This window comes from Falco peregrinus, chromosome 7, assembly GCF_023634155.1.
Source record: "Falco peregrinus isolate bFalPer1 chromosome 7, bFalPer1.pri, whole genome shotgun sequence".
In the NCBI taxonomy this organism is placed as follows: Eukaryota; Metazoa; Chordata; class Aves; order Falconiformes; family Falconidae; genus Falco; species Falco peregrinus.
In genome coordinates, this window is record NC_073727.1 from 59,670,063 (window position 1) to 59,697,338 (window position 27,276).

Sequence of the window (27,276 nt, forward strand, 5' to 3'; positions counted from 1 at the left end):
ATGATCTAGAATAGATTTTTCATTTATTATATTCACAAATGTTGAAACCAGATACCTTTTCAAATGCCCAAATCCATAGATTTCCAAAATTGAATGTGTTCTAAGGTCATTTATTTTTCACTGTGATTTTGGTGAGAGAAGGCAAGGATAAGGAAACTTTTAAGAGAATGATGATGATGTGGCTGCTTTTCTCTATAGGAGTTTGGAAGAACTAAGTCAAAATCCACCTGGTAAAAAATGAAGTGGTTTTGTTATGAATGAATAAACACTTAAAACTAGCCAAACCTGTTCTGTTTATGTTAAGGGTATCTCTCTCCTGTATATCAGTTTCGTAAACATTAGTCCCCCATTTTGCTTACTTGGCGTCAATTGATAGAGGCTCCATTTATTGTGTATAGGCAAATTGTGTCCCTGTTTTGTGTATAAGCATCTGTGCATCCTATGCCATATACAAACTAGGTTGCTGTAATTACTATATACTCAGGTGGAAGGATCAAAGTGCAACAACGTTTTCTTAATTTGAAATATAATTTTATTCTAATTACATAATTGGCTTCCATTCTACAATTTTTAAGGGGTTGTTGTTCTGTTGGGTTTTTTTGTTGTGTTGTCTTTTTTTTTTTTATGACCTATGACTCAGAATCCAGATATTTTGGTTGCCTGGTTTTCATCCTTTCATGATGTCTCTTCTGACATTATGCCATTGTCTTTGAAAATATATAGGAATTCTGGTCAAAGTATGTTCAGGTGTGAGGGGTGGCCTATAGGAAAATCCCCCCCTTCAGTAAGTTACAAGTTCATTTAAGGTAATCCTTTTTTTTTTTTTTTTTTTTTTTTTTTTTTAATCTTTTGATTTTAGTGAAACCATAAGACAAGCTCTTAATCCTTGGGGCTATGGGTACTAATATTGTTGGCCAGCTCTTTCAACATTTTATGATTAGTGAAAAATATATTTATCTTTACAAACCATTTATTAACTCCCTTTGACTTGCCTCACTTTTTTTTTTTTTTTTCAAGTTTTGATTGTGTCCTGCAATCTGTATATCAGATAACAGCAAAATCTTTTGGCTTGAAGTGTTGCTTATCTAGGAATTGTAATAAAATAATTTTTCAAAGCAGGAATGATTCTTTTATCTTGGGTTACTTTCACCTTCAGCAACTTTCTTCTATTCCAATTTTCACTACTTCACATCTGATTTTTGGGTTTGAGTTTTGTTGGGGTTTTCTTTGTTTATGCTTCACCTGAGTAAGGAATGCATGGCACTAGATTTTCTTTCTGTGGAGGTTGCTTCTTGGTGACTTTTGTTATGTAGGTTACTTATGTTATGAAAATCTTATAAATACAGTGTTTCGAGGGCACATCAGGGATAATTGATTTTTTTCTGAATATAGCTTGTGCTCTGAAAAGAACCTGGGTGTGTTTTTCCTTCATCTGTGCCTTGCTAGATAATACTGTAGGTACTTCACTGTGAATATCTCTGAGGTTTTTTTGGAGTTAGCATCTTAAACACAAATGTATGGCTATTTTTGCTTTTTTTTTCCTTACATAGCAACACTGTGTTACTCATTGGCAACTTGCTGTCCACCAGCACTCCCAGGTCCTTCCCCACAGAGCTGCCTTTCGGCAGGTCAGCCCCAGCCTGTGCTGGTGCGTGGGGTTGTTCCCCCCAGGTGCAGGACCCTAGACTTGCCTTTGTTGAACTTCATCAGGTTCTGCTTCACCCAGCTCTCCAGCCTGTCCAGGTCTCGCTGACCAACAGCGCAGCCTTCTGGGGTCTCAGCCGCTCCTCCCAGTTCTGTATCATCGGCAAACTCGCTGAGGGTGCACTCTGTGCCTGCATCCAAGAGTCTTGATGAGCCAGTTGAACAGGACTGGACCCAGTACAGACTCCTGGGGAACACTACTAACTACAGACCTCCAGCTAGATCCTGAGCTACCCTTTGAGCTCTGCCGTTCAGCCACTTCTCAATCCACCTTGCTGTCCATTCATCTAACTCAGGTTTTTTGAGCTTACCTATGAGGATGCTGTGGCAGACAATGTCAGAAGCCTTGCTGAAGGCAAGGTACATAACATCCACCATTCTCTGCTCATTAACCAGCCAGTCAGTCATTCCATCGTGGAAGGCTATCAGGTTGGTCAGGCATGGTTTCACCATCCATGTTGACGACTCCTGATATCCTTTTCCTCCAAATCACAATGATCGGGAATCATGCTTCTGATCTGAGAGGTCTTGAATTCAGATGCTGCTGGGTTTTTTGAAACCACAGTTAATTATTCATGCAGTAAGGTCAGTTCCACTGCTTTAATGATGCCAATATGCTTAATGGAGTCCAGTTCCCTCAGACTGCGGACTGGATGCCGTCTCCACCCATGTAGGTGTGCCTTTAGAAGTTACTGGTCCTAATATTTCATTGCCACTCCTGAACATGGCAGCTTCTGTTTCTCCTGAAACTCCCAGTGGAGCTGCTCATGAGAACACTCCCAGCCCCACTTCGTTAGGATGATCTTAATGAGTTTAAGCAGTAGGTATTTGCTGATCCAGCTGGTTTTGACAAAAGCCTTTTAGAGTCATGTTTATGTAAGCAGGCAAATTTAGGATATAGTATCGGGCAAGGGAGCACCGATGAGCAGCAGAGTGTTGAGCTGGTGAATGTGTCCTTTTTCACTAACACAAGGTTTAAAGGCTTTGTCTGTATGTAATACCTTCAGTTTAGTTACAGTGCTGCTGATGGTTTTGAGCTGGTACCGATTAAATGAGTTCTGCAAAGGAAGAAGAAATAAATTAGTATTTCTCTAGCAATTTATATAGTACTGTAGCTGTCATTTAAAAATAATATGAAACTCCACACTTCAAAATTATGGAATCGCTTATAACATTGTGCAAACAAAGATTTTAAACAAGATTTAAATAACATGATGCTTAGCTTTGGACATGCAATATTTAGTTGATAATACCCAATTTGTGGACATTTACTAAATTTTCAGAACTGGATTTCAGTATATAATAAATGTATATTTTAGTGTATTTTTAGGATACGTGTATAAATTCCATGGCAGATTTGAAAGTTGCATTTTGATTTGTTTTGTGGGGGGTAGTTTTTTTATTTATCACAATTCAAGAATAAACTGATTGGTTTAGTGAGGGAGAAAGAATTTATTTTCCCGTTCTAGATAATGCCTCCAGAATGTCAAAATTAAATTAATGAAATTTGATGAACCAAGTGATGTGTTAGAAAACCAGCCTCTGTTATTTTGTTCAGTGTTCAACATTTTTAAATAAGCTGTTAGGTAATGGTATATAAAATGCAAAATGCTAAATATACTTTCTTGTTCAGTACTGTTTTTACAGTTTATTATGTCTGTGTGCCACTAATTGAATGTTGGGCATCAAAAATCAGTAATGCGCTTTAAACTGTCAACAGTAGCTCAGAAGGTATTTTCTATGTGCTTATGTAATGTCTTAGGATAAGCTTTAACGGTTTGGAAGACAGTAGAAAACGTGAAAATACAAACATCATTGTCATGTCAACATGTCACCATTTTTGAAGCATACTGCTAAAAGTTGGAATTTTAAGGGATTTAGACACTAAAGAGGAGCTGCTATCATTTAGGAGTGCTGCAACAGCAATATTTTTATATATGCATTTAGTCTTATTTCAACATTTAAACTGATTTTACAGTAAGTAAAATGAAATGCTTTCCAGCTTAATGAAATGGAATTTTATGCTCTTAAGTTAAACCTTTCTGATTTGCTTCTGTGCATCAGCTGTTCATTTGCATTCCTGTTGCAACCACAGTATGTATACTGACCTGCTCAGAATTTATGTCATTATTTACTTTGAAATCTCATTTAAAATTATCCTGGAAGTGACTTGCTGTTCCTGAAGTTTGGAATACTTTATTAGAGTTTTCAGGGAAGGACATTTTGGAAGATGCAGGTACTGGGAAGCAGCAAACTATACAGAATAAAATAATTCAGTTTCGGCCAAGGAATTGTGTTTGTTAGCACTTCCATTAAGGTGAAGGTTGGCCTTTTAATATGGAGTTAAAAACTTTGTGTTGAATGATGAGTTATAGTTTAAAGTGAAAGTTTCTTGGAACTAGACCTTGCTTTTAGTTTTGTTTTTCAGGAAACCATAAAGAAATTATTTCAAATCATAGAGAAGTGAAGCATGTTTAGCAGTTGCCTGACCCATATCTTCTAGATGTTGATGTTTACTTTCTGTTGACGATCACTATTTTATGGGTTGATGTACATCGGAAATAGATGGTGTCAAACCAGTGCCTTCAAGATCCCTGGAAAATGCAGGCTGACCATGAAAATGTGTATAAATTTCGTAGCAGGGTTCTTACTTCATACTTGTGACCTAAATAGCTGAATCAGTTTCAACACAGGGTTGAAACAGAGGAGATTAAAATTAAAAACAAGCTTAGAAATATAATTAAAAGTTTAGGAAAAATACTCAGAAATCTCCAGAGACTTAATGTGCTGTACTTCTGTAAGAAGGATCAGAAACCAGAGCCTGGGCACATGACCTCAAGCTACTCAATGCAGATGAGGGAGCATATCCTCAGGTTTTTGGCAAAAAGGCTTCCTCACTGTTCAAAGCATGCTATCAACTAAACTAGTCTCTGGATGCACTGCTAACTTGGCAGTAGAAGAAATGGTCGGATATTCTCTGAAGATTGAAGGCAATGAGGTAAGATACGGCTTGAAGGTGAAGAATGCAGACTGAGTCAGTAATTTAGATTGTGATAGTATTTCATAATGATATAAATGGTTTCTTTCAAGTTTATGAAAAGGAAAATAAGTGTGTGCACATTAGCTTGTCCCTTTTATCTGATGTTGATAAATGTATTATACCAGTGTGATGAAAATGTTAAATTATTGAAGATACAAGTTTTAATGCTGTATAAAACCTGTTTTGCTCTGTTTGCATGTTTTTCCCCTTTGTAGGCTACTCAAAAGTCAGACTCTGTTCATACAGTGTAGCTCTTCTTCTGAAAGTAGAACTGTAAAGTGATTTTTTTTCCTGCATAGAAACCGATGTAGCTTTATGAATAATAGTATTTCTTCATGTTTTGATATTGTATATGCGATATGTTGCTAATTGTAAAGGGCTTGACAGTCTGCTCACTGGAATTGTTCTGGAGAGAAGATTTTGAAATATTTAATGCGAAACAAAGCCATTTGTCTAACAAAAACCTGGTTTACATGAAGCTGTATGTTCTAAACAGATTACTGGTTAAATTTATATCTTTTTATGGAATGACTATGACTGCTTTGAAATCTCCAGGCCTTACATTACCTTCCTAGTTTTTCCTGCTACAGAAATATATCCCTTACATGCATGTAGAAGTTAGGGTTGATGATACTTTTTCTTCTGGAATGCTTGGGGTAGAATTTGAAAAAAAACTTGTCTCCTCATATGGAGTATCAGCCATGTACATACTTAGAATAATTTTTTTGTGGTCTGATTTCTTAAGTGGGAAAAGAGTTAAACTGAAAAACAGATGAGCATCAGATGTAAGCCCCAAGAGCCATGGTTTAGAGTACTGAGAATATTTATCTTTGTGGCAAAAATCAGTTTTCAATCTGAGTTTAAAATTACAGTTTTCTACATCCCTCCAGGCAGACCTCTTTAACCTTATATGTGCTTTTCATGATTTAATTTTTCTCTCTTCTGAGAAAAAGTTGTAAGTTTGCCCAAGAAAGCTATACTTTTACATAGTTTTAGAATAATGTATCTTCCTAAGGACTGTACTGCTAAACTTTTCTTCAAATCTCCTTCCTTCTTGTCTTCCGTAGAGACTTGCTTTTTTGAGAGTTGGTCACTTTTCCTTTTGGGAGTTTTTAGTAACTTGAAATCTAAAGGTTTTTAAAGACGATAAAGATAGGAATAACAGATAAGATAGTTTGAACCTCTTCCCCCCCCAAGCCCTACCCCCAGATGCATAAATTTTTGAAAGCTAAAAAGAGCAATTTTTTTAGCTTTCTTTCTGACAGATTTTCATGGTAATATTTTAAAACAGCTTACTGATTAGAAACAATTAGTTTTTCTTTTTTCCTTAAATTGTGTTAGATTCATGAAATAAAATTAATTTATGCTAAAGTTTCCAAACCAAGGATTAAAACCTCATTTTTTTCTCTGCAATGGTATTCAGTAATCTCAAGTCCGGTAATCTACAGGAATTAAAAATGCAGATACAGTTCTGAGTTTGTTTCTTTGGCTAAGCAAATAAACTCATAAATTTCTGTTTGTACTCTGTGATGTTATACTGGTGTTTAAATTCTAATTTGTTCAAATGGAATTACTTCTGTGTTTATCCAAGGTCTTACTCTCTCTGTCCCCATGCATAAGTATGACAACATTGACCATCAAAATGTTTCTCATGGTCCAGAAATTGCCAAAATGTTTAATATATGATACAGACTCTGTCAAGCCTTTAGTTGTAGTATTCTAAGTTTACGAATATAACTGTTTACGATTTTGTTGCATTTACTAGGTTTGCTGGGATGGGTAATCTTCTTAAGGTCCTTACCAGGGAAATTGAAAACTATCCACATTTTTTCCTGGATTTTGAAAGTAAGTTCAAACAATTACAAGACAATGAGAGAATCTTTTCCCTAACTTAACAGCAAACTGAGGAAAAACTTTTAAAATCTGATTGCTTGCGGTGTGTGGTTTCCAGTACAACCAGTCTGTCCAAGTCCTTGTCTCTAAAATCCTTTGTTCACTCAGGACTCCTTTTCTCTTCCTTTTCTATTTTTCAGGAACCAAATGGGAAATCTTTTAAAAGTACTCACTTGCACAGAGCTTGATCAGGGGCCAAATTTTTTCCTTGACTTTGAAAGTGAGCAAAGCTTCTTGCCTGGCTTGCGTTCTTTGCTTATTATTTCCTAATGAACTGCATGCGCTTATGCATCATAAAGCAATTCAAAAGGGATTTGCAAACAAATCAAATTACACTTCAGTTGAATATTGCATTTTGATATTTATAAAGCCATATAAAATTAGTTAAATTCATTCTGAGCAGAGAAGGGGGCAGAAAGATAGTTAAGCAAGTAAAACCTTACCCTGTTGTTAAGTTTACATGTGAATGAACTTGACCTTACCTTTATTTAATGAATCAGGATTACTAAAATATTTCTCTATGCTTCTTGGAATGGAAATACATGTTAGAAATAAGAAGCTGAAGAAATATAAGCAGTGGAGGTGGCACTATTTTTGCCTGGTTCAGTGATGATTTAACAGATTATTGCAGTTTCTAAAAAGTTGTGAAGTGGTCAAAGTGTATGTGCTTGATTGCATTTCTCTTAATTGCATGGTTATTGGTTTGCAAAACAGCGTTTCACATTCTAATTCCCTTGTCACATCTATATCTGATTCAAAGCTATTTCCCTTTTGCTGGTTAGTTTCCCTGCATGTACTTCTAGACATTGTCTTGAGAACTGGTCATCAAATCCTTAAATAATGGGTTTAATCTTACTTCACTAATTACGTGAAATGCTTTTTATTTAAAATCCTAAAAGCGTGTGATGTTTTGTCTCTTAATACCTTTAATCTAAAAAAAAAAAAAATCCAACAAACAAGTTTTGAGAGAAGCCAGTGTTTTTAAAATAACTTTGTTTTGAAACATAGCTTAAGAGAGAATTGCAGGTGATTAGACACACATTTTATCCCCTTGAAATAGTTTTCTTGAATCATTTATTCCTAAATTATTTTTCTGGAAATAAAGTTACTGATATATGAGACTGTGTGCATGTACACAGTCTGAAGCACTGATTCAAAAAGTCATTCAAACATATACTTAAATCTCATGAAATTGTTCGGACATGCTTTCTTGGATGAAAGCTAGAGTCTATGACTGCAACTTTGCAAATATCTCAGTCTTCTCATCTAGATCTTATTTACCTCATTATGAAGGATCAGTTTTAAATGATGAAAAAAAGTTTATTGGTTAGTTTTGGTTTAGGAGAAGGTATGGCAAGCCGTTATTCCTTTTTCTCTTCTAACTATATAATTTGAGAATTTATTGTATAGCCGTGATGTCAAACCTTCATCCAAACCACAAAGTAATTTTTTTTTCTGTCAGACTTTCTCTTAGGCTTCAGTAGCGCTCTGTGGCTTTGCCAAGCTATTACGAATGTTTTCAGCTGCTCTGAGCTTCCAGGTTTAATCAGCCCAATCATGACCTGGATGGTAAGAAAGTAATTCTGACCCAGGCTGCAGACTTGGTGGGAAACAGGTGGTCTGGCAGTGGGAAGCCTTGGTGGAGTGGAGGTGGTGGCAAGAGGAGAAAATAGTTGTTTTATTGCCTTGGCAGCAAAGGTTGGATTTTTTTCCAAAGGTACATTGCCAAGAACTGAATGGGCCGGAGCACCTTCTCCCACAGGAGGTGACCAGTGGTTAGTGCAAGCACATGGGCATGCTAGGCAGGCACATCTACCCAGAGAGAAACAAAACTATCATCTCCAAATTTCCATGAGTTTGATACTCTGGAGTGACTGTTTAAAATATTTTGCTTGTGAAATAAAGTCCTGGAGAGTTCTGTGGCATGAAATCTGTATTGTGGTGAAAGGATGTCACTGAAGACACCTGTAGTTGCATGCTGTGGTCTCCTTTAATTAACCATTGTGTAGTGTCAAAGGGCAGTCTTAGTGGGCGTAGGTAAGAGCCTGCTTGCATGCTCACTGGACGTGTGACTTTGTGGCCTAAGTTCTCAGTTTGAGTTCGTGGACTAAAATAGTCATTACAGTCAGCCATTCAGAGGATGAGGGGTGTGTTGAGTTGATGTATTTCATGATTTGCAGCAGCATATTGCTTTCTAGGTTTTGTGCAGGTTTTCATTAGCTGTAAGCGAAATCTCAGGTCTGTCAGCGCTACTTCCAAAATGTTTATGGAGTTTTCGGCTACTCCTGCCCTGGCTTTTTTTTTTTTTTTTCCCCTCCTGCTACTCATTTGGTATTTATTGTACCTGAAAGGAAAGGAGAGTGTGTGACATACTTCTTCCTGCTATGTGTATAATGTGCCACACAAATATTGCTTAAAAAACCGGAAACAGCCTTTTTCCTCGTACACAGGAGTAGAACAGATATAGTCTGTCTCCATGCCTCACATATCAGAGGCTTTATGGGCTGATGTTGGCCAAAAAGGAATACAAGTGTTTATATAAAGGAAATGCGAAAAGAACATTAAGGTGTTAACTTCATTTGACAGTTGATGTAATTTGTGCTGCTCCAAAAGGGGTCATCTATGGGTGATGCTTTGCCACATAGTCTCAATTCCTTATGCTAGAATTGAAATGTACAAACACACGATTGCACCCATTGTGAATGATAGCTATGTGGGAAACTGAACTTGCTACAAACTAGCTGTTAAAAAAAAAAAAACACCACCACCAAACTACCACCTTACCTTTCTCCACCACCTAAGTACTTTTCCAGTCAGGTGAGGGTGATGTGGGTGATAACAAGGTTGGAAGAGCCCCAGCAGCAGCACATGAATAGGAACAGAAATGGGAGAGGATGGCAAGCAGTTGTACAGATTTAGGTATCTTAGGTCAGTCATGAAGCTACAGAGTAAGATCAGCACAGTAGGTTTTGATTTTATTGTTTTCCCTTATTATCCTTGATTAATACACATTTGATAGGGTTGTTCCATGCAACAAAAACAAATTTATTTTCTTGTCAGTTCTTATTATCCAGGGCAGTATTCTGTTTTGATGAAAAATTTGAGGAGGACAGTCTTGTACTGCATCGTTTGAAAACATCCATGATTTTTTATTAGCTTGTTTTAAACTATACTTAATTGCAAGTTACTTTCCATCAGTTGCATGCTCACCTTTCTCTTACATATTTTTCACCAACCTGATTTTTTCATATTTAGCCTTAGTCCCTCCAATACATCTCTTCTCTGCAATTGTTGAGGTCTTGAAAAATGGGCAAGTAGAAGCAGGGACAGTTAGAATAATGAAGTTTTCTCACCTAATTTAAAGTTACGATTTTTTTGGTCAAATTGTGCCTTTTTTTTCGGGGGGGGGGGGGGGGGGAGCGGGGCATGGGGGTGGCATTTTTTTATTAGCTAGTTTATAGAAAAGTTTAGGCTACAATAAAAATTGTTCAAATAATCTCTTTTTCCCCCCCAGTTCCTGCAGCTATCTGTATCATCAGTTGCAATTCTTTTGACACCATTTACTGGCACTATTCTTCATTCCAAACTGACAACCTAGTTTCGTAACAATATGGTCATACTTGAAAAAAGGTGAATCCAGCGTTGATTTCAGTTAATGTTGTGTAACAAAAGCAGTTCTGTATGCTCCCTGGTAATCATTTTAGAGTGAGGCAGTTACTCTGGATCTGTGCAAGGAGAAGCGATTTGAAGATGCATTCAGTCCGGCCTTGAAAGCAAACAGGGACAAATGGTAACTATGGTAACTTCAGCAAGTGATACAGAGAATAGTGTTTTCCTATGCAGGTGAAAAAGTCTTTTCTTTGAGGTGAAATACAACCTATAGGCATTCATCCAAATTACTTTCTTTTAGCGTCTACTGAAAGGTTTACATAAATGAGATTCTCTTCATTCCCAGAAAGTGTACTGTATTTTGGTGTATCTTGGTGGGGGTATTCTTAATCAAACTGCTTCATATTGGATTTGATTATATACCACTTACTTTACCTTAATTCCTTCTTGGCTCTCAACTTGAAAATAAAGTTAGGAAGAATGAGTACATGGCAAGTCTTAAGAGTCTGGATTTCAGGATTTCACGAGCCCATAGGGCAAATTCTCTTGAAATGGATTTTGTCAGTTCAAGAACAGTTTTGTTCTTTAGATGTTGACCTTGTTGTTCTTTAGATGTTGACCTTGTTTAAATTAGTCACAGGTAAATGAATTCTGGGTATTTGAGGCTCTCTCCATAGCAGCTTACAAGTGTTCTTTGTTGTGGAAAACCTATTGTCAAATTACTGCTGCCAGGCAAAGTAAACAAATAATTCCACATAAATTCTTGGAAATAATTCGAAGGTTGGGGTAACAACAGTTTGTTTTGGATCTAAAGGACTAAAGCTTATAGATTATTGGGAGGAAGCGTCCTTAAGTGACACCTTCAGTCCCATCCTCTCCTCAGAAACAAATACCTTTTGTAAGACCAAATTCTCTAACCTTAACCTGAGCAGGTTCCCTTTTTTCCTAAATGTTAGGTAGGTGGGCTCATTACCTGATCCTGACTTAATCCCCCTCATCCCCCCTAAGAATGAGGGACTTACTTTCTAGGATTCACTACCACCACCAGTACTGCAAAGATTCATGAAATTTGCAGTTATTGTTGTTCATGTATGATTAAAAGTGTCAATTATTAGAACATGTCTGGCAGCTGAGCAACTGCCCACCTTTTGCTTAATAGGATATTAATTAATAACCTCTCTCCACAGGCGGCAAGGCTGGAGATGTAATGTGTATCCAGCCTGTGGGAGGTTAAACTCTTGTCTCCCACTGCAGAGTGCCCTGGGCGAGAAGCTACGGCTCAGTCAGAGAGAGGCTGTCCACCCTGTGTCTGCCATACCTGGCACTGATATCCCTGGCACAGCACCATGCCCATAGCAAGTATTTACACTTTAGGGAGCTTCACTTTGTTCTAGCTAGTTTAGAAAGGATGAAATTCAGAAATCCAGTGTACACTGGATAGGGTGCTGTTTCTACCGAATACAATTGTTTTTAGTCTATGGAGTATAGCAGGTTCTGATACCCTCTAAAATGCATTATTCACTGTGGTTATAATGCCTTTTATCTTTTCTAAGGACATAAAACTAGCTTTTCGTCTAACTTTGTCCCAGATTGGAATGGGAAAAATCATTGTCATGATGACAAACCTGAGACACGACTTTAGCATTGTACGGTAAAATATATGTACTGCTCTGTAACTTGCCGTCGGTGGCTGGTGGAATTACTGGCCGCCATCAGCAGCGGACAGGACAAGAAAAGCTGAAGACAGAGCCTGCAAGACATCTTGTTTTATTCGCTATTCTTTTGCTAGACTGTAAGGCCAGGAGGGTATGATGATTTTTTTGACAAATATGATTCCATATTCACTGAAGTGCAAGCACTAAACAGCTTCAGCGGGAATCCTCTTAACCTGCGATCAGTTTGAAGGTAGAATAAAGTTCTGTGCTTTGGTCTGCATTTCAGATTAAGCAAAGGTGTGTGGGATAGAAGCGCTTTTTAGTATTGTCTTACCACTTCATAAAGATTAATTACTGGGATATTGTTACACTTGATTTTGTATTGGTAAAGTTTTCATAGCCTTTTCATATTTAGTCTTGTCATATGAGTACTGATGTCTTACCTACATAGCAGTTTCTATGTTTTTTCTAGTGCACACTTGGTGAAGAATGAGAGATACTTTGCGCTGTGAGGGTTTTTTTTAAATGAATGACAGATATTTTTCTAAGAAAATAATAATGATTCCATCTGCACACCCCACCATGCATCTGAAATATGTAATGCATCCACAAATGGACTGTAATCAGTCCAGCTTTCCCCTTTTTTTTAATGAAGTCTGAAGCCCCAGCCATAACGTGGAATAGATCATGTGTAAACATGAGAAGCAGCATTTGTTGATGGAATAGATGAATTGCCATATCCTGGTTATTTCTGATGGAGCCAATGAAATGACATTTCTCTCCAGAGCTAAATTTTTTGCTTTCTAAATGAAGATTTGCTGGTAGAATATATGGAAGAGTCAAGCCTGGTCTGACTCTTGAATTGATTTGATAGAGGATTCATTTAGTTGTCAGGTTTAGGGTTCACATTAGAAACATTTGGGCAAAGGAAAGTGAAAGCGTTTCCTATTTCATCTTACTAAAGACAGCGTACTCTGAATGCTAATCACGCGTACTCCGAAAACTCAGGCTTGAAATGCTGTAAATCGGGTGATTATGGTGACTTATTATTGAGGGGGCTTGCATTCAGTGTGGATTAGTCAGTGGCTATGGTTTTATTTATAAGTGGGCTCAAATAGCTTAAGCGCATGCTGGTTCTCTGGGGGTATGGGGGCAAGAGGTAAGCACTGCCCAGCAGTGATCCTACGTTGTGATTCAGAGTTGGCTTTTTTTTTACACAGAACAGAGAAACAAACTGTGGTATTGTTGGAGTAGAAAACCAATTTTAAAAGCCACAATCTGTCATGAAGAAGTCTGTATTCCTTTTAGTTGTTGTTGCTATTATTATTGTTGTTGTTGTTGACAGCAATATGAAATCTTTTTCAAAGTGAGTGATTGCAGTTACTTTAGCTGACCATCTTTGGCAAGATCTTGACGTAAAATCCCTTTTGAAACATGGCCATGGTCTTATCAGAACATCTGTTTGCATAACATATATTTCATAAGTAAGATGCATGTTGTTTTTTAAAAAAAGCCTGAATCATCCTCCCTACCTTTATTTTTAAGCTAAACACTTTCAGCATAAATATAAACTGCTTCTGCAAATGCAAGCTAAGCCTGTTGCTCTGTAGCCTTTGCAGCCCTCTTCCTCTCCTTTACCTTTCTTTCCCTCTTCTACCCACCTACTTTCCTCCAACTCCTACATCCCCAGGTGCTGGGACACTACAGAAAGCTCAATAGGTTTCAAATATTCAGCCTTCCCCCAGCTTCCAAAAGATGAATTAGGAAAATCTGGAAAAGGCTAACAATACTAAAGGCCATTTTAAAGTCCCAAAGTGCTGAGCAGTCTATAGTTTTTACATTTCTATTAGAGGCTAATTTTTAAAGCAAATACATTGTAAAAAGTAACATAGGAGTACCTTGTTGACCAACCCATGCTTCCAGGTGACCTGAACATACAAATTTTACACTCATGAACTGCACTAATAAATTACTTACTTGCTTTTGTGTCTTAATATTAACTGAAAATGTTATTTTAATTAATTTCTATTTAACTATTAAAATACAGATATTGATTTATAGGTGACTCCTACCTTCCCCCTACTCTGTTGGTCTATGATATGTAACTGTTTAGCAAGATTACCACTTTCTTAGTTAAACTCCGAAGCATTTACTGTTTTGTTTCTTTATCACAAGGTGACAGACCCCTTACAGTGTATACCTGAGATTTCTTGCAGCTTGGGGAAAGAACCAGTCGGTAACACTGTAAAACTTAATGTGACTGATAGGTTAGTTCAACAGCTGTGTCCCATCTGGGATTGTCCTATTTAGGATAGCTTTTCCCTTTGGTGCTACTTTTCCTTGCTTTTTGAAGGATAGTATGTCAAGTATTTTGGATACAAAACCCAGCTGAGTAAGCCCATCTTATTTTTATTTTCACTTGTTATGTGTTTTAAAAAGATTGGGGAAAACTTCCAGAATAAAAGGAAAGTCAAATAGGTGTTTTTTCATGTGCCCAGTCTCATGGGGCTCAGGGTGACATAAGAATATGGAAAAATTTGTTGTTTCAGACCTACAGACATGTAAAGCTCAGCCATTTGTGTCTCATCCGTGCAAGGTCCGTAGACAACTTGACACATGCAAACAAATTATTCTAACCTGAAACATCATGGGGAGAATGCCTGCTCTTTCCATACTCCTCAAGGTGAACCAGTTCATTTGTTTCTAGTGGGGGGTGGGTAAACGAACCCTGTACTGATACATGGGTAGAAAACTCTGTCTCATTTCTTAAGGAGAGTGAGAAGATTAAATAGAAAAATTATTTTAAATTTTTTTTTTTGCCTATTAATGTAGAGATTTATACAGTAGCTCTTCCTAATTGGTGAGTTTTGAACCAAAGGCATCTCACTGCTTTAAATTGAAACAAGTAGTCCTTAAGTCCTAAGATTCACCTTCCAAGTTGTTTTTTTCTTCCATTAAAAAAAAAAATAAATTCTATCTTCACAAGCTAATATAAATTTAAGAAAAACAAAAAATTTTGTGTCCCTGTAGGAATCTGCTGGGACAATGTAATTATTTCTGCAAATACCAACTACAATTCTATATATAGGTTAACCCGTCTTTAGTCAGTTCCAGTTGTCTTTGTGTTCTAAAGCAAAAGAAGGCAGAAGATCTCTACCTTGTCTAATGTGTTGATGTTACAAGGATAACACCATTCCCTGGTGTCACACTTCTGTGAAGATCCCATCGGATGGGATTTGAATGGGAAAATTGATCTACTTCCAAATGCCATTTCTCTGAACAATAAAGGTCTACAGGTCAACTCCCACTCTGAAAACTGATCATTGACAGAGCTGAATTCATTTTGGTAGCAGGACTGATCTCTAACATACATAAGAAAAATGTTTAACAGTGTACTGTATCTGTTACATTTCTTCTATTTACAAAAGGAGAAATAAATTACCCTGGTTAAGGAAGCCTGGAGGAAAGTAAAAGTGGCTTAATATCCCTCTGCTCCATCCACTGAAAGGCCTGATTTTATCCCCAAGCTGCAAGAAAAGTGAACAATTCTTCGTAATTGAGCTGTGGAGCTCATGAAGGAGGGGGACATTTTTACTGAGGGACTGATGCATTATCCTATTTTCTAATAATATTACTTTACGATACTGCTTCACTTTAAAATGCTGTGTTTTGAGAAGAGGCATTATGAGCTAAAGCATACAAAAACTGTACTGTTTTTTCTTCCTTGCTATAAAAAGCAGAAACTTGGATGCTAGCAGAATGGCAGTGCAGTATAATTGTGTATTTAAAAAAAAAAAAAAAACAAACACATCAGAATGGAGCTACACATAATCAAGCTGGATATAATGTTGAGAACGTTGAAATCTTGCCCTTTGTACTTCAGCTACCTTTTGACTTTGTATATTTTGCGTTTCTGTTTCTTAGATGCACAGCCCACAGATGGAGAAAGGGAGGTATGGAATCAGATCAGTGCAGTTTTACAGGACTCGGAAAGTATGCTTGCAGACCTTCAGGCTTACAAAGGAGCTGGACAAGAAATTAGAGATGTATGTTTGTTAATGACAGTTCCTGGGAAGCAAAATCAAGCAAAACTCAAATGTGTTCCTTGCTTCTCTTCTGTATCCAAGCACTTTCTATGAAATGATACAAAAATTTTCATTAAAATTGTATTTAGAAAATACATTACAGATTATGTGTAACATTGAATATAAAGCTCTAATGTGAAACCATTAAAAGATGGCTGTTGGAACTTCTTTTACGTTTACTATTAGTAATTACTTTTCACTTCAAGTAACACCATTACATATATATCGTGGTGTAAGTCAAAGTTGAGGACACAGAAGAAATAATACTCACATGTCAGAAATAAACTATACAAAAAGTTGAAAATAGTTTTTCTTCTGTGAAAGTGAAATAATGAACCATAGTAAAGTATAACCTTAAATCTACTTCAGATGCATCTTATTCTATGAAACTGGTCCCAAAGTACAATTCTGAACTGTAACTTAATTTTTTTCTCAGCTGACTAAACCTTTTCCTGCAGCAGTGTCGCAGTTACTGTTCACATGAGCTGTTGGTTATTTAAGAACCTGAATATGTTGGAAGATTTCAAAAGCATCAAAACTGTAAAAAAAAAAAAAAAAAAAAAGACTATTTCTGCAACCAGCAGTCATGCAAAAGGTCTTACCTGATGCTTCTACAATAGTTTTGTTCCCCAGAGAATATGTGAAAACATTTCTGTATGTCAGTGGTGCACTGGAACGAATAATTTTAAATCAGTATGTTATGGGGGAGAGGGATGGTAGAAAACATGGTATTTTTTTTACTTACTAATTTCCTACTACGTGGGAGGGGGGGGGTTGACTAACTAGTTCCCTACTCCTGTGCAATGTAATTTTGCATGATTATTCTGTGTTTTACAGTACATACTTTCTAAAATAGTATAGTAGAAAAATTCCAGACTACCTTTTGCTTGATATTTGCATATCACAGTTCTTTACAGTAATGTTTTCATTTCAGGCAATACAAAATCCCAATGATATCCAGTTACAAGAAAAAGCATGGAATTCAGTATGTCCTCTGGTCGTAAGGCTGAAGCGCTTCTACGAGTTTTCACTCAGATTAGGTGAGCCCTGATTTGGTATGTCTGTTTATTAGGCTACTTTTTATATTTAAAGAAATAGGAAGTTTCTTTTCCCACAGACTCTTAAAGGTTTATTATTCTTTCTGTTTAATATCAACAGACATTTAGCAGCAATTATGTTTATCAAAGCATGTTTTTAGTCTTAATTTAATTTCCAAATTATCATAGTTTTTTAGTTTGCCGCTTTAAATAAATCTGTATTAGCTAAATGGAGTAGTACAAGCAAAGAACATGATAAAACTGTATAAAGGTTTACTCTGGTGCCTGCCACTCTTCTGCTTTTCAGTGGTCCATATTGTACTAATGAAATTTCTTTTTTGTAATTTGGATCCTTCAGAGATTTAAAAGGAATGCAGACCAATAATTTTTTGAGACTTTTTAAAATGAAGGATAAAAGGGGGAGAAGTATATCAGTGTACTTTCTCACAGGGTGAAAATCCGAAGTTGGGCATATTTTACACTGATTTGTCATCCTTACAAACCCCCAAAATGATGTAATTGTTCCTTGAATTAGAACTCTGAAAGAGAACCGGTGTGCAAAAATGTATATATGACGCGGGAAAGCTCCCAGTGCGAGGGGATTCTTCTACAACTTCCTGCTAAGTATGTCTTTCACTTTTTGAGTGAGGCTAGTAATTATAGCTACGGGAGCTGAATTACATTCTTATCAATGTCTAAGAGTACACTTTCAGTAACAGAGATGCCAGAATAATCTCTATACTGAGCTGATAGCTAATTGGGGAAGATGAAAGAGTTGAATGCAAGAAAAACACTTTCTCTAGAATTTTTGATAAAGACCCCAGGTAAAGGGTGATAAAAAGGGAAAAAAGCTCAATGATACAAAATAGAGAGAAAATGGCAGAGCGCCTAAAGAGGCAGATGTCTTTCACTAATGTTTCTCACCTTAGAATAGTAAGAAAAAGCATTTCTGTTAGGGGTCTGCATGTTTGAAGGGTTCCTTCCCTTTGAACAAAGTATATTTAGATACTTAAAATTGTTATCATAATGTGGACTGAATAGAGTTTGTACTTCTGATTTTTATTCAGAGAAAGCCCTGCAGAGCTTATTGGAGTCCTTGACATGCCCACCTTATACTCCAACTCAGCACCTGGAACGGGAACAGGCTCTAGCGAAAGAGTTTGCTGAAATCTTACATTTTACTCTTCGTTTTGATGAACTTAAGGTTAATAGAGTCTTCTAATCCATGTTGATTTTTTTTTTCACGTATATTTTGAACTGAAACTGATTATTTCCTGTTTGTCTTCCTTGAAGATGAGGAACCCAGCAATTCAGAATGACTTCAGCTATTACAGGCGGACAATAAGTCGCAACAGAATAAATAACATGCATGTAAGTAAATAAAATCTGATTTACTGTTCACACTGAGGTATTTATTAGTATGCATTTATACCATTTATGGTAATGTTTTTTCCTTTGATTCGCTAGCCGTTGTGTTCTCTCCTTCACACTGAGAGTTAATCAGCAGTCCAGATTAAGTGATTAGAGTGGAACTGTTCATGCAACAATCTGCTTGCTGACATGATCATGTACTGTATCTTTTTTTGGCTGCCAACAAGATTTTAAAAGAATTTTACTGACTTATTTTTTTCTTGTGTTTTCATCAGCTAGACATTGAGAATGAAGTAAACAATGAAATGGCCAATAGGATGTCCCTGTTCTATGCAGAAGCCACACCAATGCTGAAAACGCTCAGTAATGCAACTACACATTTTGTATCAGAAGTAGGTAGCGGGGGAGAAAAGGTCTAACACAGACATTCTTGATCTTAATTTTACAAGATAAGTTTACTGAATGTTGACTGTTTTTTACCTTTCTAGAACAAAACGTTACCAATTGAAAATACAACGGACTGTCTAAGTACTATGGCTAGTGTATGTAAAGTCATGTTGGAAACACCGTAAGTTTTCCCTTAAATCTTGTTTTTCTTGTATGAGAGAATGTGTGTTGTATTTTAAGTGGTTACCTAGGATAAACACAGCTTTTCCAAATGAATTCCTGTATGTTTGCCTTAAGTTACCACTTTTGTATACAAAGCATGACCTGGTATTGGAAAGCCTTGCCTCTTATTTTAACCACCTTACGATATTTTTAATGAATCAGCATTGAGTTTTGTTAGGAAGAGCTTACATGGTCAGCCTGCATTTCAACAAAAGGTTAAAATATAAATGTAATCTTATGCACTTACAGGCTTCAGTGCCTGTGTCTCGTCTAACCAAGGCCATAGGCCAACAACTGCCTCTTGTTTGCCCGTGCTGCTCAATTATCAGCCCACACAGGTGCAAAATATTAGCTCTTCCAAGTAGCACTTTTGGAAATGATGCACAGGGACTATTTTGACAGTCATTTCAGTAGGTCTTTTTTGGATGCAGCCATCTTACTTTGGATATGAGAAAGTTCAGCTGTATGAAAAATGTGCAAGACAGTGGGTTGCTATTGTTTAGCTATGCATTTAGTTGAGTATATTTTAGGTTAGATGCCTCTTTGAGTGGAAAACACTTACAAGATTAGAGTCAAGGTAGTCTTCCTGTCTTTGAATCATTCCCTGTAAAGTGTTGAATTCCTGAGGTTATTGTGTTTGTTTATGAAAATTCTGGAGAAGTGTAGGTAGGTGTTGGGACTCATCTCACAATCTTGAGACATACAAAGTAATAATTGAAGAGTAACCTTATGTGTCAGCTCATTTTTTGGCAGTAGAGAAACAGAATGTTGTGAGTCATCTACCAGAAGATTATCTGATATTTCTAATTAAGGGATAGTCAAGCATTTTCCCATCAAAATGTCTGTGGCCTTTAAATCTGTTCATGTTATGATGCTGTGTAAGAGTAAAAGTTAAAGTTGTTATAAACTGAGAGGCAGTATAATACAGATTTTAGTATTTTAAAGGTATGTTTAAGTGAAAAATAATTTTTTATATTGAAAATCAGTGAATGACAGTATACAACAATACAATATATTATTTACTCAGTATTTGTTAGGAAAATTGTGATAATGTCTGTTTTTCGGGTTTACTGTACTGTAATTTTTTGTTTTTCTGTACTGTAAATGGGGTTTCTTCTCTTCTGTAATTAATTTTTCATTGCCTGACCATGGTTTCAGGGATTAGAGGAGATAGTGTCTGTCTTAACTGTGCCATCAGTATTCTTATTTTGCAATTGAAAAGTCAAAGAAAAATTCTTTGGAGTTAGTTCAGTCCAGTCCTATCTAATAGGCCTCTGCATTTTAGATGTTCAGTGAACCTGGGTCCTTCAGGTTGCCTATGGGTTTAGAAGAGAGAGAGGGTGCAGTGACTATGATCCACCTAGGTGAAGCCCTGAACTTACTAGCTGCCAAAATTAGATCCTACGTCACTTTTTCAAAGTAGGATTTTAAGCAAGAAGAGTAGCTTTCCTTTAAAGGTCCCAATATGTTGTGTTTCTAGTATTAAACAGAAGTATGATCAGTCTCCATCATATTTCATGAACCTGTGGAAGTCTTCTACGAAGCCATCATGATAGGCATTTTACTGAAGTGAATATCTGAATTGTGAAAGGGGGTATTAGAAGGCGTTTAGATATCTTTCTTTGCTTTCGAACCATTCTTCTAAATTGACAAGGATTTATGCAATTCAGAGATCTTTAAAACCTTAAACTACAACTTTAGTTCAGATTTCATGCGCTTGTAGTCCAGTTTGCAAAATTTTCCAGTAAAAAGTAAAGACTGTTTATTTATTTTGTTCTGTTTTCCAGAGAGTACAGGAGTAGATTCACCAGTGAAGAGACTCTCATGTTCTGCATGCGAGTAATGGTGGGAGTTATTATTCTGTATGATCACGTTCATCCTGTGGGAGCTTTCTCAAAGACATCAAAGATTGATGTAAGAGTGACTTTTCTTTAATACTCTGTAGGTTTGGGAATACTAGTTTGCAGCTTTTTTTCAGCACAAGCTTATGACTTTATATAAATAATTTTAATCACTTTTAAACGGCAAAATTTAGAGTGTATCTTCACCTGTGTACTTCAGTAATGTCATCTTGTTTGAAATTAAAATAAGGATAAGTCCTTTTTTCCTCGTATTTTCTTCCAGACAGTTACTAATTTTTCTTTGTTAGCTCTGCTTTCCTTCCACCTGTATGGTTACACTAAAATAATTTTGTATTACACCTACCCTGGAATAAGTGCTGTGGTCATAATTTTTCATTAATCATGTAATTTATTTATGCTAAAATGCTCATCTTTGGCAGTAGTTCTGTTGTAAATAAGCAGGTATTTGACATTTCTCTGCTTTGTCTGAGCTCTGAATTAGCAGAACTGAAATGTTGTTGTGATGTCGATAATGAGCCTTCTGTTTAGCTTTGACGTGACCAGTCACAGGGAAATCAACATTTTTTCATCTGAGGTACTGCAAGCACACACAAAAAAGTACTTAGTTTTGCTACGTGTTTTTACAAACCTAAATCTCATGCGCCACATCTTTCAGCAGAAATAAGCTGTTATTCATGAAAAAAGATGCTAGATCTTTCCCGTTACAAGGAAGGCTACTTCAAAAGAAAAGAAAATATACATGTTTATATAAAAAATTGTGCTCCATGATACTGCACCTTTGTTAGCATTTTTCATCTGCAGATACAGTATTTTACCACATCTCCTCTTTGACTCTGTTTTATAGAGGGAAAGGTACATCACAAAGAGGTAGATTGATTTGCTCAAGGTTGTGCAGCAGAAAGAGCCTGGGAATTGAATGCAGACTTCCTGACTGCTAATTCAGTCTCTTGCCTACAGAGACAACACAAGTACACAAGTAAAATTTTGATAGAACCAAATATACAATCTGAGTGCTTTGTTTCTCACACTTACTCTAAAGCCCTGTAATCTTACAGGAAAGTTAGCTTAGATGTAAATGGGAGGCAGGAGATGTGTGACTCAGTTTTTAAAAATGAGTATATGGTCCCAAATCTTTATTCTAATGTAAAAATCTAATATTTCAGGTGGTGATTTTGTTTTACTTGATAAAAAATTATTTTCTCCAAACTACTCATTTCTTCGGAGCCATTTTAAGAGAATTTCAGGGAGGGACAGTGGAACAAATTAGCCTTTCCTTACTTTTTCAAGACTGGAGACACTATTTCAAGCTGTTCCTAGCTTAGACATCCTAACAGCCTCTGTTTTTTGACTGTTTTAGGGATTTGGATTCAAACAAAAATTGAAAAGAATGGTTTGAATTTTTATCCCCTTTGAGTTTATCTGATTTGATATGATGTACTGTACTGAATTATGTGAATATAGTCTTGAGTTTCTCTAGTTCAGGAAAAGTAACTGTGTCACTTCAAAACATGTGCTGCTACCCTGAGAATTCTGCAATTTGCAAAGCTAGTTTTATGGTCAAGGTAGAAATTAGCTAGCTGAGCAGTGACCGGTGACTGTTGGACTAGTCCTTGGGCAGGAGGCTGAACTACATTTTCCAAATAATTTTTATTGGCAAATACATGGACCGTGACTTCAGTTAAATATTTCATCATCCATTTCCATAATAGGGCAGTTGCTCTTCAGCTGCAAAGAAAATACTGGAATGTAGATTTAGCACTGTAATGTCACTTGGAAAATTAGAAGGTTCAAATCTTGACTCTGCCATGTCTTTATCTGTCACTTCAAATAAGATGGGATTAATCTAAACTAATCTTTGGATAGCTTTTAGATGTCTTCATAGCAGTGGGAAGAAATAGGTACTTCTGGAGGATGTTTCATTACATATGAAAGTATACTCTGAACAGGTTAGAGGAATTTCTTATTTCTCTCTGTTGACTGGATAGGGAGTCTGTATAATGGGTCAAATGAGTTCTACCTCTGCTTTCTTTGCTTCATTTCCCCTTTTGTTTCAGCCTGTTTTTTATAGCCTCCACAAAGATGTTAATTCAGTATAGTATTTAAAATCTACATGGTGTTATTCTTATCATAGATTAAATTTGTAAACACTAATTATGAAACAAATCATAAGTTAACACCAGTTAGTTTTACAACTAAAAAATGAACACTGAAAATTACTTCCTTGTGTGCAAGCATTAAAATAAGTCAGAGTTGAAACTTCTGATAGTTGCGAACAGCAGTGACATGGAACTCTCTTCCAGAATATCTTTTTTTTTTTTTAGTTTATATTAGCTGTTCTTGGTATTTTTTAAGTTGTAATTGGAGAAATCATGTGCAAGTTAAAATATATACACTTAATATTGAGTTTACTATCTACAAGCATTAAAGTAGATGTTACTTTCTCGAAAGTTAGGTTTTTACCTTAAGGTAATATTTAATAAGTTGTAATGCTTTTATTGTGTCATATAAAGCAGCATTAACACTCAGTAGGAAAAAAACCTGCCTATGGTGAAATTTTTCCTTGTTTTCAGCTAGTGCAGTTCATATATTGTTGTTCAATAGTGGCATGCTTCTGTTCCCAGATGAAGGGATGCATAAAAGTTTTAAAGGAACAGCCACCTGACACTGTGGAAGGACTTCTGAATGCTCTCAGGTATGTGTGGAATAATTGTTTGAATCAGCTTTAACAAATTCCTCTTTGTTTTTCTTCCAATTTCTTTATAGACTTTTCACCATAGAAGCTTTGATTTATTAAGAAGATTGTCCTTTTAGGTTTGCCTTCATCACCTGGAGTTTTCTTAAGTTATATTAATTTCTTTCAATTCCATTTCACTTTGATAAACAATGACTATTAATATTGGAAATTACAACGTCCTTCTTCAGAGACACTTGTTTATCACCTAAAACTTAGCAATTTAAAAGGTAAATAATACATCAAAAGTAAAAAATGTATCTAAGCTTTGTTGCATAAAATACCCTAGAAACTACAACATTTCAAAAGCAAAAAGTAGAATTTACTTCTCAGACCCTTAATACTTCCCTTCTCTCTTTCCCTTCTAATTACACTTTCTTTTTTTTTTTTTTTTTTTGCTAAATTATACAACTTCAAGAAAACAACAGCCTAAATCCCAGTCCTTTAGCTAAGTGTTTAAGGTGCTGTCTTGGGAAACAAGATGCAATGGTCTGACGCTTCTCTGAAGCTGAGAAGGGAGTCACTACCAAGTTTTTCAGAGCTGTATTGTATTGAATTCTCTAGCTAGTGAATGCTTGGGGAGAGTGAGAACTGCACCTCCATATTTGCTTATCATGTCTTTTGAATTAAAACTGGTGTGGAGTTAAATCCTGCAGGTATTAGGTATATGTTCAGCTTCCATGATAATCAAGCTCCCTTTGAATATAAGCAGTGGAGAGTGTTTGGGCTTACATGGAAAAAAACACACTAAAGCTCTTCTGTACTCCCAGGATATTTAAGGAAGCTGCTTAAAATTAGGCTTATAGATTATGCCAAAATTAAGTCTAGATTCCTAAGTTCTTTTAACATTTACCATATTTCTTATGTATTTCCTTGATTTTACTTCTTTCAAGGCTTTTAATTGGGAAAAAAAATAATTTCAGCCCAAAATTATGACGATGTCGTAGACGGATAGCAAACAGGATTTAGCCAGGATTTAACCACAATTCTCCGCCTATTAAGAGGGAGTAATTTATTGCAAGGCGCATTTAGAAGATAAAGAGCACCAGACTATTAGCAGTTAATTCCAGTGATCAGTGACAGAGGAACATATAAGTTCCTCCTCTGTGGAATTGTACTGCAGTGATTTCAAAACAGGTACTGAAGTTTTCAGACTTTTCTTGTTCATTTTATAAAATACTGTTTTAACTTGTAATTTCTAGGTTCACTACAAAACACCTGAATGATGAATCTACTTCAAAACAAATCCGAGCTATGCTGCAGTAGTATCCTGGGACAAGTAGATGTTTGTATTGATCACAGAAGATGTGTATGTTTACATAATTTAATACAGTTTGATGTTAATACTTGTGTGTTATTTACATAACCATTTTCTTCACATTGCTAAAGTACATGAATCTGTTCATAACCTGACTGACTTTGTATAGCGCAGCGTAAGTTTTTATGCTAGCCTTTATCTTCTGACTTTTAAAATACTTTTTTTACTTAGATACTTCAGCTATGACAATTTATCTGTGCATTTTAATCCTTAAAAATCTTCTATCAAAGAAGTAAGTAGTAGTGAAGACAAAATGGAAATCAAATAAACTGAAATGTCAAACGTGCCACAGAAAAGGAACTTCAAAGAAGGAGAAAGTTAATGTAAGAGAAAAGTCATTGGATAAGCTTTAAGGACATGTGCACAGTCAGTTTTTTAGCCAGTTTTAGAATCTCATCAAACTTGTATGAATAGGAGAATACCTGAATGTTCATCACTTTCATAAAATATGTTGTCTTTCCTGTAAAGTGGAGATCCACAAAATTTTAAGGATTATGTGCTGGCTGACATTCAAAAATTTATTGCAAAGAGGTAATTTTACCTTTTCTATTAAGTTTAACCTGTACCTTTCAACAATTGAGGAAATTAATATCCTTTTTGAGATTCAGTGTAAGTAAACAGAAAATATGTTTTAAGACCACTAGTAGATTTTGAAAGTTCTGTAAAATTTTGTTAGATTTAGAAAGTAAAGACAAAATGCTAATGCCTTGACTTAACTCAAAAGGGTTTGTCAGCATAAATATATCATGATGAACATTATCTCTTGGATATCTCTTCCTGGTAAGTAATTGTTTTGCTGATACTAGTATAAAGCACAACACTTCTGCAGCAGCAGACTTCCCTAGTGTCAAATTGGCCTCATCAGACTAGGGATGATATAAATAAGTTTTAAGAGCTGAGCTGTTCTGGTATTATTCATTAGGTGATTCAGAGTCAACACAGAAATATTTATCAGCTGACTGCTCTTCATTGTTTTTTGAGATGGGATTGGTTCTTCAAGGAGTTGAGTTCCTTGCTGAGTTGTTTGTTCTTACTTTCTAGCCATTTTTCCAATAAATGGAATAGAAATACATTGCCAAAAGCAGCAAAGTGCTCATGCTTTGTTAAGTGTGTCTTCGGAGTGGTCTGCAGTTGCTGTACATATTCTTGCAGAGGTCATGTTCTGAAAATGTGTTTGATTTAGTGTACTTTGCTTGCATGTATGTGTGAAAACTCTAGTGCTTGTGCACAGATTCAGATCTGTATTTGCTTATTCCTGTGTACTTAAATCAGGGTTTGTGTGCTTTCACTGGAATTTTCATGCATATCACTTCTAAAAACATTACCTGAAGTCTTTGAAGATGCATTTGGTCTGCTGAAGCTCGGCTGCACTGTGACAAATTGAGTCATTGAACTCGGTTCTTAAACGGTATTAATATCATCAGTTCTTTGGAGTCGGGCTTGCTTTAGAGTTTATTTCTGAGCAGAATGAGGTTTCTCCAGCCTGATCTGAACACATAGGCACCAATGTTACATGTGTCGTGATACTGGACAGCTTCGCAGCTCCAGTGTTCATGTCACACATCTGCAGTTGTAGCAGCAGATCTGTATGTTGTCAGGAACAGAATTAGAAATCATGCTAGGGTTTTTTTTTCTTTTTCTGGAAGCATTGATCACACTGCTTTTTCACAGTAGTAAATCCACTGTTTACAGGCTCCATTTTTAATGGGGGGACATTTAAAAGTGTTTATTAGGGAAAATCCTGCTTTGTTCATAGTCACTTCCAGTTAGGTGAATCTAGGTGGATGGCAGGTCTTTCTGTTGAGCTTTGGTAACTGAAGTTAATACATGCTTACCTGCAATTATTTGTCAAACAATGAAGTCTTATCTTTAAGTAGCCCAGAGGAAAGCTATTTGTCACTTGTATAATAAAAATGTAAACCTTAAAGCATTCTGTGAGTTGTCATGTGCTGTTTGCCAAAGTCACTGAATTTCTTTGCCTGCTTTGATGTTTTTGTACAGAAGTTTGTTTGAAATAATAAAAAGTTTGGTACAGCAAGCATTGGAACTGTCTATATTTAGAGACAACATAAACAGGTTGAGAAATATCTCATTTAAAGTTTTGGATCTGAGATATAGTAGGCTCACCTTTATGTTTCTAGTTTATAGTTTTTAAAAGCATTTAAAATGTTTTACTTGTATGCCACAGCAATATAACCTTATGTCACTTAAACAATTTGGTTTTTTCTGGCAATTCTTGGCACTTGTCTGCCATCTTGACCATGGGAAATTGTTGATACTGCTATACAGAGTAGAGGGCATGAATTCCCTTCTATGACTTTTGTATCTTCACATTAATCATCCTAGGCTGTGGTGGCCATCT

At 36.1% G+C, this 27,276-nt stretch overlaps 1 protein-coding gene across 9 annotated transcripts in view; it reads left to right on the forward strand.

Moving 5' to 3' along the window:
• CYRIA (CYFIP related Rac1 interactor A) overlaps positions 1 to 26,956 on the forward strand; it is a 58,169-nt gene extending 31,213 nt beyond the window's left edge. For 2 of the 9 annotated variants that reach the window (XM_055810119.1, XM_027790911.2), the window contains exons 4-13: positions 6,778 to 6,857; positions 15,826 to 15,947; positions 16,921 to 17,026; positions 18,091 to 18,227; positions 18,317 to 18,394; positions 18,670 to 18,786; positions 18,883 to 18,962; positions 20,791 to 20,917; positions 23,436 to 23,557; positions 24,799 to 26,956. In XM_055810119.1, the coding sequence (XP_055666094.1) occupies positions 6,785 to 6,857; positions 15,826 to 15,947; positions 16,921 to 17,026; positions 18,091 to 18,227; positions 18,317 to 18,394; positions 18,670 to 18,786; positions 18,883 to 18,962; positions 20,791 to 20,917; positions 23,436 to 23,557; positions 24,799 to 24,862 (1,026 nt within the window). In that variant the 5' untranslated portion in view covers positions 6,778 to 6,784 and the 3' untranslated portion in view covers positions 24,863 to 26,956. Of the gene's footprint in view, positions 1 to 6,509; positions 6,590 to 6,777; positions 6,858 to 14,450; positions 14,585 to 15,825; positions 15,948 to 16,920; positions 17,027 to 18,090; positions 18,228 to 18,316; positions 18,395 to 18,669; positions 18,787 to 18,882; positions 18,963 to 20,790; positions 20,918 to 23,435; positions 23,558 to 24,798 lie in introns of all 9 variants that reach the window. The other 7 variants (XM_055810122.1, XM_055810118.1, XM_055810124.1 and 4 more) reach the window with 7 other exon arrangements.
• Positions 26,957 to 27,276: the final 320 nt, after the last annotated feature.